At 39.9% G+C, this 12,434-nt stretch overlaps 1 protein-coding gene across 1 annotated transcript in view; it reads left to right on the top strand.

The window, feature by feature from the left end:
- LOC116514023 (WD repeat-containing protein 11) overlaps window positions 1-7,489 on the top strand; it is a 53,442-nt gene extending 45,953 nt beyond the window's left edge. Inside the window, exons 24-29 of the mRNA XM_032225414.1 lie at window positions 1,268-1,363; window positions 1,925-2,090; window positions 3,607-3,704; window positions 4,574-4,719; window positions 6,371-6,450; window positions 7,224-7,489. Of these exons, the coding sequence (XP_032081305.1) occupies window positions 1,268-1,363; window positions 1,925-2,090; window positions 3,607-3,704; window positions 4,574-4,719; window positions 6,371-6,450; window positions 7,224-7,378 (741 nt within the window). The 3' untranslated portion in view covers window positions 7,379-7,489. The remainder of the gene's footprint in view (window positions 1-1,267; window positions 1,364-1,924; window positions 2,091-3,606; window positions 3,705-4,573; window positions 4,720-6,370; window positions 6,451-7,223) is intronic.
- Window positions 7,490-12,434: the final 4,945 nt, after the last annotated feature.

The following is a 12,434-nucleotide window of genomic DNA, read 5'->3' as shown; positions in this document are numbered from 1 at the left end:
TGGGGCGGTGGGTGGGTGCTGCCATTGGTCAGGCCTCAGGGCTGCTGGGCCGGGTGAGGCTGGTTGGGGGAGATGGCGCCGGGGCTGTTGGCCTCATGAAAGTTGTTGAGCGTTTTCTCGGAGGAGCTGCGCTCAGGCTCCCCCGCTCAGTGTCCCGGGAGAGCGAGATGTCCAGAGTCTTGGAGGAGAAGTCCTCAGTGTGCGACTCATCCAGGTCATCATAGTTCTCCTTGTCTTCGGTGATGCTGTTGTTGGAGCTGAGGCTGGCCGAAATCTGCGCTGGGGTCACGCTGGTGATCTGGAAGCCGCTCTTCTTCAACTGGGCGCCCGTCGGATCCCCGACGCCTCCTCTTCCCTGCGAGAGCAGCGCCAGGCTCTGCGGTGGAGGCGCCCCGGGAGGGCAGGAGGAGGCCGAGATGGAGGCAGCAGCGGAGGCCGGGGGAGGCGGCATCAGCTGGGCCAGCAGGCCAGGCGGGAAGTCCTCCAAGCTGGCACAGCTGCTACTGCAGCTGTCAGCCCACCGAGGCAGAATTGCGAGCTGCGCCATCTTCTTCCTCTCCCGGGCCAGCCACACATATAAAGGGACCGTCAGGACGAAGCTGGAGAGAGGCCGAACTGTTCCAAATATACTAAACTCACAAAATGAACGCTATGGTAAATGACACAGCTCAATTCCAACGCAATGTCACACACAATAATTAAATCAAAATTAAATCGAAATCATAAATTCAATATAACAATGCAATCGGAAACATTGAAAAGGAATCGTGAAATATTTAGTATAGTGTGTATTGCTTTTACATCCAACAGATGGCACTGGTTTTCAAAAAAGCATGTTTTTACCTCAAAAAAGCATGTTTTTACCCATCACAGGTGTGTCATCTATATAATACAGGTATATTAAAAACATGCGCGTATTCGAATGCAACCTTGTGTCAAAATTTCAAAGCAATCGGTGAAGAACTTTCAGGGATTTAAGATTTTTAACAAAATAACATTTACATTTTTATTTGTATAGATTCCCTTTGCGTCTCTGTTACTATTTACTTAATTCTGATACCGGTTTGCTACCCAGTTTACTTTAACTTCCTTATTTTGCAGTTTTAACCCTTTTTCAAAAGCTTTTCATATGTTTTTATCACCATATTTTTAGCTACATACATGAATATGGAACTGAAACCCAATTGGCCCAATGTAAATTGAACCAAATTTACTTTTGATTTTATCCTTTATCAAAAAATGTATTTTTTTTCTATGATTCCTGCAGAAATTCCAGCTTGAAAGAGTCAACATTCAAGAAGTTAAAAGATCAAATTATGATCACACAAGGAAATGCACAGATCAACTCTTGCTTTTGGGCCAGGTTGGTGCCGCCAATTGGACTTTTTGTGTTGATTTAATCTTCTTTGATACATATATTTTATTAGAAATATAGGAGAATATTAAGCAATATTGGCGATATGTTCTGTCCCCCCCTTCACGGCTCGTTAACAAACGCAGGCAAATAACTTAAAAGGATTTTTCTTTATCAGTTTTCAGTTCAAACTGGCTTCGAGCCCAGAAATAACATAAACATAAATCTCTGATAAGAATTCAAAACAAAAGCTGTTACAAACGCTGCAGTTCTTCCACCGTCTCCACGGATCAGTTTTACATGAAACACCAAAGCACTTGTCCAAGTGTAACAGGCATAAATCACGATTGGTAATCAAACAATGTTTTCCCAAACACGGAACACACGAAGGAACGTTGACTCCAGCGACTGGGGCGTGGCAGCATCCCTCCTTTTATCTCCCAACTTGCTTCTAACCACTCCCAGCTGCCTAATGAATCTTGATCCCAAAAAGACTCTCAGCAGAACTGCTGAGTCACAACAGTGATGTAAATTGTTACACTCTGATAGTTATCTTTTTCTTCTTTCCAGACTGACAGAGCTGTGCAGTTGCTTTTGGAAACCAGTGCCGAGAACCCTTATTATTATTGTGATTCACTCAAGGCATGTCTTGTCACCACAGTTACTTCCTCGGGCCCTTCCCAAAGTACCATTAAATTGGTAGCAACAAACATGATTGCCAATGGAAAGCTGGCAGGTATAATTTCCATTCTCTATAATGAGTTCTGATAAGAACGCCTCAAAGGTTTGAGCATACAGCTAGTAAAATGCATGTTATTATTTAGCTAAGAGGGGAATGTTAGATCTCACACTGTCTTTTTAAAGTACAAAGATTGATAAACATGATCTTATTTCTACAGGTCTTTTTTTTTTATTAGTACATTAAAAAGAATGGAGGCGAAATAGAGGCAAATACTGTCACCAGTCAAATATTGTGACTAAATGGTTAAGGTTAAGGTTTATTCAATTTGTATGCCGCCCTATTCCCGAGAGACTCAGGGCGGCTAACAATCTGGGGGGAGAGGGTACAAAATAAAAGTAAAAAGACAGACAATTAAAAAAAACAGCAACATTCATACCTCAGATGGGGCTGGAAGATTCAGAAGCCCCAGGCCTGCCGGAACAACCAGGTCTTAGTAGCTTTGCGGAAAGCAGGAAGGGTGGTAAGGGTCCGGATCTCGACGGGGAGATCATTCTGGAGGGCCGGAGCAGCCACAGAGAAGGCCCTCCCCCGGGGAGTTGCCAGCCGGCATTGGCCGGCAGATGGAATTCGGAGGAGACCTAGTCTGTGGGATCTAACCCGTCTTTGGGAGGTAATTGGCAGGAGGCGGTCTCTCAAGTACCCAGGTCCGATACCATGTAGGGCTTTAAAAGTAACGACTAGCACCTTGAAGCGTGTCCGGAGACCAATGGGCAGCCAGTGCAGCTCGCGAAGGATAGGTGTGACGTGGGTGTACCGAGGTGCACCCACAATCGCTCGCGCGGCTGCATTCTGGACAAGCTGAAGTCTTCGAACACTCTTAAAGGGCAGCCCCATGTAGAGCGCAAACGAATTCTGCTTTGACATTTTTATATACAGGTAGTACTCAACTTACATCAATTCACTCAGTGATTGTTCAAAGTTACAACGGCACTTTTAAAAAGTTACTTATGACTGTTTTTCATACTTACGACCGTTGCAGCATCCCCATGGTCGCGTGATCAGAATTCAGATGCTTGGCAACTGGCATGTGTTTATTGCAGTTGCAGTGTCCTGGAGTTATGTGATCACCTTTTGCGACTTTCTGAGAAGCAAAGTCAATGGGGAAGCCTGATTCATTTAACAACTGTGTTAATAACTCAATAACTACAGTGAGTCACTTAACAACTACGACAAGAAAAGTCGTAAAGTGGGACAAAACTCACTTAACAAATGTTTCACCTAGCAACAGAAATTTTGGGCTGAATTGTGGTTTTAAGTTGAAGACTACCTGTATCTCTCTTTTTTTTGGGGGGGGGAGCTTGTCATGGGTTGAAGATCAAAAGAGTATTAAATGGTGGTGAATACCCTAAAATTGAATCTGAAGGTTATAAATTAGGAAGCTGTTTGTACTTTACCCTCTACAAAAAGCAGTTGTCCATCATTTTGAACTGGAAAAGTTCTGATAACTTTTTTTTTAATTTGAACTGTGACTCATTAAGATTCAGTACCTACCCTTTTCCATTTTCCCCAGAGGGTGTCCAGCTATTGTGTTTAATAGATAAAGCTGCTGATGCCTGTCGTTACCTACAAACCTATGGGGAATGGAATCGAGCTGCATGGCTTGCAAAGGTAGGATGCTTCTCTGTTCTGACCCCTCTCGTTCCACACCAAAGCACACTCCGAGTCAGAGATAAATTACGGCATTTAATTAACAGACAAACAGGTCCTTGGCAGCAACCCGGCACAGACAGGCTTGGGCAGCAATAAACACAGATAAGGCTTGGCAGCAATCCAGCCTGCCAAGCTCATACAAAGTTCTCCGACATTCGATTCTGTGTTGGCTTCTGCAAAGAGGGGCGTGTGTACAAGTAGCTTTTTATAGTCTGGAGAGGAGCCTAATGACCACCAGCTGAGTACAATTACCTCCTGTAATTGCGTAATTGTTCCTGACGCCTATTAGCTCTTCGATGGCGTGCATCCAGGAAGAACTCACTACTGGCTTCCGGTTCACTCTCCCTTGTCTCCTCCCCACTGGTCCAAGGCTCAGGTGCCTCCTGGTGGCCAACCAGCCTCTCTGCACCCTGCTCGAAGTCGGAACCCTGTCCAGGATCCTCCAGAGCCAACTCATAGGGCCCCTCGTTGTCGGAGTCTGGTGGCAGCTCCAACGGCTCCTGCTGGGCCACAACACGTATCCTATATGCTTCGGTCCTTTTTAAGAAATAATGGCATGTATAATTAAAAAGTTGAGAAAAATAGTGGCTGATGTATTCATAGGGAGTGTTTGAAAATAGTCATAAACCATGAATGAACAAGATTACTGGTGGATATCTATCAATGTCATTTTTCAAAAATTGCAGACTGTTTCTCATTATTCTCTAAACAATTAGAAAATAATGTAAAGCAAGTGATATAAATGAAGAGTTGTTACATTTAGGTACCTTACTGGCACATGTGACTTGGCTTCCAGAGTGTATTCAAATACTTTGAATCTTTCCAAGGTTCGCCTGAATGCAGAAGAATGCGCAGATGTTTTGAAGCGTTGGGTGGATCATCTTTGTTCTCCACAAATCAATCAAAAATCCAAGGCAATACTTGTTCTTCTTTCCCTGGGTTGTTTCATGAGAGTGGCTGAGATGTTACATAGGTCAGTTCCTTTTTATTTAACAACATAAACCACTCCTCTGTATATTTTGCACTTAAAAAAATAACATTTAAAACATACAATATCAACTCGATGCAACCTCTTGAAAATCAAAACAGAAGCCATTTAGATGTCTGTCTGAATAAAGATGCCTGTCAGTTCAAATATGTTTACAGAGAAAAAGTATATTCTATAAATAATCTGATTTAGGGATGACAAACTATCTGGGAATTAGTCTGAGTTAATTCAGTGTATAAATATGACGTTAAGTATTGGATTGCTTAAGGAACAATATCAACAATATCAGGACCAGGATATCTGCGAGACTGCCTACTGCCACACACCTCCCAACGGCCGATAAGATCCCACAGGGTGGGCTTCCTTCGGATGCCGTCAGCCGGACAGTTTCGGCTGGCGGGCCCCCGGAGGAGAGCCTTCTCTGTGGCTGCTCCGACCCTGTGGAATCAGCTACCCCCAGAGGTCCGGACCTTACCCACTCTCATGGCCTTCAGAAAAGCTGTTAAAACCTGGCTCTTCCGGCAGGCCTGGGGCTGTTGACCTTATTAAGGTCCAGCCCCGATCAGAACGTATGCGTGTTGGGAATTTTAAATTATTCTTTTATTTTTACTTTTCTTTTCTCTTTCTTTGTAAGCCGCCCGGAATCCTCCGGGATTGGGCGGCCTATAAATCTAATAAATAATAATAATAATTGTATAATACAATTGTATAATAATAATAATAATAACAACAACAGTACCTTTTGATATTAAGTAAATGGGAGTTGTGAGGTGTTTGTAGTATTGCCTATTTCAAGTTTTATTCTGACTGAAAATCTAGTGTAGAAATATATAAATAAAAATGTAAATAAAAATTCCTTAGTAGGAACTCTGTTTTTATAGAGGCTTGTAGTATACTTTCCAGGTGTCAGTTACTTTTTTGTAAATAATTAACATAAATATATACAAGTTGAAAAATACTGAAAATGAAATCAAATAACATAAAATGGAAGTGATCCAAATCTTATGTCTATCACCATACATTTTTCCAAGTGAGCACATAATATATTCAAATAATAATATTTTTATTTGCTTTTATCAATAGAAACACATATATTTTATTGATTCTTATTTACATTTTTGTGACTGAACTGGTAGTTTTGCATCAAAGGCACCATTGTGTCTATTGCATGGAGGGTAATTTGATTTAAATCATGATTTAAATCACTAATAAAAAGGCTTGATTTAAATCAATTCAATGTAAATCATAATTTTTAAAGAGCAGCTGTCATCTCTGTCCCGTAGCAGTTCCTCCTCTGACCTGCTGTTGACTCACCGACATTCCCAATATTGCAGAATATAAAGCCTCATGCTATATAATTAAGCTCCATGCCATGCTGAATAAACTAAATTATTAATGTATCTTAAATAGAAAACTACCTTTAGATAGATATTTAGTCCAAAAGCATTTTATTAAAATACATTTGATAAAAATATAAAAATCCCATTTAAATTTTAAAAAATCTGATTTTTTAAATAAAAAAATAAAAAAAAATTATCAATTTTTATCCACACTGGTTGCCTGTATCTGAAGAAGTATTTCTGTACAGTGATGAAAACAATTATCTAACACAATCATTTATTCTTCTTTTCAACAGTATGAGGCATTTTGACCGAGCTGCACTGTTTCTTGAGGCCTGCCTTAAGTATGGCACTATTGAAGTTAATGAAGATGCAAATATCCTTTTTTAATTATGCATAAATTCAAGCATAGAAATCAGTGGTGGGTTTCAAAAATTGTTCGAAACTACTCTGTGGGTGTGGCCTCCTTTGTGGGAGTGGCTTGCCGCCCATGTGACTGGATATGAAGATGCTGATGACACTTGTCAGAACCTCCTTAAATTACCTCACACACAGCACTGGCATGCATAAGAATATGATGTAAACTTGTTTTTTAAAAGGCATCTTTGGTTTGCGTTAAAACAACTTCAACACATGCAATGTTCTGATTGCACCACAAACGCAGTAGTCATCCTTACCTTTCACAGAGGCGCTGAGTTTTATAAATATGAGCATGATAGTGTAGAATAATCATATCCAAGGACAGTGGTGGGTTTCAAAAAATTTTGGAACCTCTTCTGTAGGTGTAGCCTGCTTTCCGGATCCACTGGTGGAACCTCTTCTAACTGGTTCGGTGGATTTGACAAACCGGTTCTACCGAATAGGTGCGAACTGGTAGGAACCCACCTCTGATAGAAATCTACTAACAGTGGCTTTATTACTAGATGCTGTGCATGTAAACCTTTTTTTCAGTCTAAGACAAAAATAAAAAGCATAACATATCCAAAGTACCTAAATGATAACAGGCAGGGTGTTAAAACTGGAAACATTTCAGTGTCAAATATTTCAGCTCTAACGGCAGGATTAAAACGCAGTGCCAGTTTTAAGCATTGTCATCCAGAAGTCTGATATCTGATTGTTCATTTCTATATTCCTTAACCTGCCTTTCACAGAAATTAATCCATGCAATATTTGCCGATTATGCCAGAAGTCTGAAGTCTCTAGGGTTTAAGCAGGCTGCTATTTTGTTTGCCACAAAAGCAGGAATACCAGGCAAAAATCTCTTGAGTGAACTTGAACAACAGAAGGAAGGCGTCAAAGAATGAGAACTCTTTAGAAAACAGCTAGAAGTTATGATTTTCCATGGGATGAGTCATTGGTGCAATAATACTTAAGAAACAAAGTTTTTTTTTTTTAAAAAAAGGTATCTTTTATCACAGTAGAAATATAACTAAAGAATGTCTTGTATTTTATTTTAACATTGGTAGAGACGGTTTTGGTATTAAGCAATGCTATTGGTCTTTGACTAACAACTGTGTTGGTAAAAGCTTTTCAGCAACTAGATGTTTATCTTAAAGTATGGTTTAAAATTTGTGAACTAGGCTCAGCCCAACATTGTCCTGCTTCTTATGATTTAAGATCACCACAACGTGTCCCATGAAGTTATACAAATAATACTGAAAAAACCTTCACTCCACAAGTCCCACAGATGTATCCTATCATTCGTTGAAACCATTGCATCTGGTTTATCTTTATTGGTATACCAATACATTGCTGATCCAAATTACTTATGGCAGCCAAGCACTGCAGCTATACTGATGTTTCATTGTAAAATGTGCATCTGCGAGGAAATTCTCTTGTCCCAAAGTTAATACATACATACCAGGGGTGGGTTTCAACCGGTTCGCGGCAGTCCCCGCGAACCGGTTGGTCGGCGAACCCAGAAGTAAGTAACTTCCGGGAACAGCGAAGGGCCCACCCGCCCGCCCGCGCTCCTTACCGGTCTTTGAAGGCTTCTGCGCTTCCATGCAGGCGCATGGCACATACAGCGCCTACGTGATTCTCTGCGAGCAGCTGGATGGCACATACAGCGCCTGCGCGAGTCTCCGCGAACAGCTGGAGCATCGCGCAGGTGCTAAGACGCATGCGTGAACTGCGCACGTGCACAAGGACGCCGCCGGCCCCGTTCCAACCGAACCAGTTGGGAAGGGATTAGCAACCCACCCCTGATACATACATACACGCACGCACGCACGCACATGCTGCTTCGGCCTTTGGAATTAGCTTGACACCATCACATAAAGTGATTTCTAATCATTTAATTTTCTATGAACTTATTTTATCCCCTTTAAAGCTATCTAAATAGTGGCCATAATAAAAAAAAGAACCAGATTCAGATGGTTTGGACTTAGTTCCATTTAGTTTTACTCTAATAGCTACTTAATAGATCTTTCTATTTTAGCTTTTTAATGCTTTGTATTGGTTCTTTCATTATTTGTGTTTACTTAGAAGATAAATTCGAACTATAAATTGCCCCTTTTTGGTTTCTGAGGTTGTCAAAGCCTTCTAATTCTACTGAGCAGATTATCTTATAAAACGAATGGTATAAATCTAAATATCAGAATATATTAAGTCTTTGGAGAAGAGAGAGATTATTATAGCTGTATCCATATTGATAAGCCATTCCATAAGGGCATCATTTAAATCTATGGTGATAAGAATAAATTAATATAAAACAGCTTTAATAAATTCTGCTTCCAAGCCCTCTGAAATAAACTTGCTTGTAGGATCATATATTAACCAAGGGTATATTATAGCATGGCAGGCATATTTGACCTTTAGCATTTAAACTTGTCTACAATATTCAGTTGAATGTCAGGTTCTTTTTACATTTCATATGCTTAAAATTTCCATCATTTGCAGTAGAATTGAAGCTCTGCTAACATTAGCAAGCTTGTTTAACTAGAAAAATCAATCAATTAATAGTGCTGTATTGAAGGACTTATTGTAAAACAAAGTTTTTACTTGGATCTCTTTACTGCTTAATAGTAGTACATTTGGAACAACAAAGAAATAGTGAAAAAAAGGAGGAAGAGCCCAGTAATTCTTATAGGTTTTCAGAGAAAAACACTTTTACAGATGGATCTGTAAATACTTTGGGTAAACTAGGTCAGTGTTTTTCAACCTTTTTTGTGCAAAGGCACACTTTTTTCATGAAAAAAATCACGAGGCACACCACCATTAGAAGATGTTAAAATTTTTTAACTCTGTGCCCATATTGACTATATATAAAGTAATTCTCTTGAATCCTCCGCGATTGTTGCTATGGGCGCATGCATGGGACGTCAGTGACGTCCCTGCGTGCGCTACCTCCCGGCAGTCCCTGCGTTTTTAAAGTAAACGCGGGGCCGCAGGGACTTAATAGAGGCATCCCTGTGTCCCAAAAGCAACTTTCGGGACACAGAGATGTCCCGAGGCAAAAACACCCGGCGGGTGTTTTTCCCACGGCACACCTTACACTATGTCACGGCACACTAGTGTGCCGCGGCACAGTGGTTGAAAAACACTGAACTAGGTAATCAGTTTTGGGTGTGGTATAAATGCATGAGACTGAGAATTCATTTTAACACTTGAAATTTAATCAGTCTCTATATATCACGCAAAGCAGTTCACAGATTAGTAGTGTATGTTTTTATACTTTATGTTATTTAACTGATTTCAAGAGCACTGTGGTTTAAGATTGAGAACATTTTAATCCTGATCTGTACATTATTTGAATCACAGGGGACTTTTTTTTACTGTTTCAGGTCTCTTCATTAACAAGGTAGCATGAGTGGGTTTAGTAGTGTGTAATGAGTAGGATTAAATTAAAATAGCTATTAATCATATGAAACTAAAGGTAATTGGATTTTAAATAAAGCATGGCTGGAAATAACTATTCAGAAGTTATTTGTGGTCCATTTATACAGTATTTCCAATGCAGCGATTCAGGAAAATTCAGCATAAAAGCAGTCTTTTCAATTTTGCAAGACTTAATTCATTAAAAAAATTAATTTTAAGTTGTTGCACATTTGTATGTTGTCATTCATTGCTGTCCAGATGAATAAATGTACTTGCATACAGACATAATCATGTAACTACTGCATACTATAAGTCAATGCAATAGGAAATTAAGATTTCACTTCATTTGGAAAAAAGTTTAACTATACTCTTCTAAATCAAGCCATCGCCATCACTAGTACAGTGAAGCTTTAAACTGCCCGGTCATGCTAAAAATGTATACAATTGCATGCACACGCCTAACTAGATAATTCAAGGGTATTAACCACATTTTCCTGACAACAGCTAGTAAAAATGTATATGTTGTTATTATATAATGACATTAATGTTGCCTTGACTGCCCTCTACAAGCTACAATTAACCATTGTGGGAGCCTGATTTTCAGTTCTGAATATTACTCCCAGCTGTTTCTATGTGACTTGGTAAGAAGGTGAACATTATTTGTAAACTCTGCCTATAATGTCAATTAGGCAACAATAACCATATAATATTTGAATGATGCCTTTGCTTCAATAAATGTTCAGATAAAGCATCCTTCATGAAGCAACATAGCCCCTTACCATTTTGCATTAGTTTGCTTTTCAGCCCCTCCCAGTCTTCTCCTGCAGAGCTTGTAGTGTCTTCCATTAAATACTATGGGCACTGCTGACACACCAAAGCAACCTACCAGAGGCTTTCCTGGTGCACCAAAACTCTTCCATGATGGACAGAATCAGAATATGCTGAATTCCACCAAATGCATTGATGCTGTCCAACTTTGAAGCATTTTGGCCAGTTCCAAGGAATTGTTTACTTCGGGGGAGAAAACTTGTCAATACAAGTCTAAATGATTTTACATAGGTCTATTAATCAATTAGGTCTTGAGGAAATACACAATAGACTAGGTTTTAGACCAGTGTTTCTCAACCTTGGTAACTTGAAGATGTCTGGACTTCAACTCCCAGAATCCCCCAGCCAGCGAATGCTGGCTGGGGAATTTTGGGAGTTGAGGTCCAGACATCTTCAAGTTGCCAAGGTTGAGAAACACTGTTTTAGATGAAAAAAGGTACGCATAAAATAAGTGTAAGTAACATTCCTAGCTGTATTCTCAGTAGTATTTGTTTTACTGTGAAGTGGAGCTAATGAAATTAGCTAAATGTTAATTGCAGCATTTTAAATTAGACATTATAATTGTCATTCCGGAAATCTATGTGATGACATTAGGCACTTTTAATTGGTACTGTGATGTTTAAGATAAGCCTTACTTGTATTACATGTATCACTTTCATATGTTTACTACAAGTGTGGATATGCAGAAGTGAGTCCTGCTGGACATAATGAATATATTTGCAATTATATGTGTGTAGGAATGCAGCCTTATTGCATTATTTATATATTTTGTACAAGTTGGAAATTGTTTCCATCAAAATCTTGCTCAAAAATGAAAATTATTATTAAATGTTTTGTTATGTTGAAAAACAGAAATTAAAATCAATTTTTAAAATTATATTTTCCTGTGATACTGAATTACCATAAAAAGAACATGTCTAATTTAATTTGATTTATTTAATTTAAGTGTTGTATTTGTATTGTATTTGTATTTATTTGTCTTGTATGCCGCCCACTCCCGAAGGACTCCGGGCGGCTCACAATAGACAAGGGAAGGGGGAAGACTAGACAAAGACAACACTTTAAAAACAAAACCACAACATTCACAATTTCCGCGGGGCTGGATGTTTCACAGCCCCCCCCGGCCTGCTGGAGCAGCCAGGACTTGGTGGCTTTGCGGAAAGCTGGGAGGGTCGTAAGCGTCCGGATCTCGACAGGGAGATCATTCCAGAGGGCTGGAGCTGCAACAGAGAAGGCTCTCCCCCGGGGGGTCGCCAGCCGACATTGGCTGGCGGATGGAATCCGGAGGAGACCTAACCTGCGAGATCTGATCGGTCTATGAGAGGTAATCGGCAGGAGGCAGGAGTGTTGGCCAACTCAAAATGATTCTGGACTCACAAAGTAACAAAAAAAAATACAACAAAACTAAACCAATAAAACAAATGGGGATAATGATCAAGATGGTGACTTCAGCTAATAACAAAACTCACAAGGGTTTCTATTCACCTTAGTCCAAGCCTGGGGACTAGAGTGATTATAGGGGTGTAATTTCATTCCAGAGGACAAATATCTTGACAAAGTCCTGGCTCCTGCATGCCGAAAGATGATACTGTTTATTTGAGTGATCTGTGTTCTAAACCAGGCAATATCAGTTGACAGAGTTGGAATGCTTATGCCAACTGTCAACTCATATTGCCTGGTTTAGAACACAGAAGATCACTCAAATAACAAGAT

This window comes from Thamnophis elegans, chromosome 10, assembly GCF_009769535.1.
Source record: "Thamnophis elegans isolate rThaEle1 chromosome 10, rThaEle1.pri, whole genome shotgun sequence".
In the NCBI taxonomy this organism is placed as follows: Eukaryota; Metazoa; Chordata; class Lepidosauria; order Squamata; family Colubridae; genus Thamnophis; species Thamnophis elegans.
Note: the sequence above shows the minus strand (reverse complement) of the source record. Positions and strands in the feature narration are given on the sequence as shown.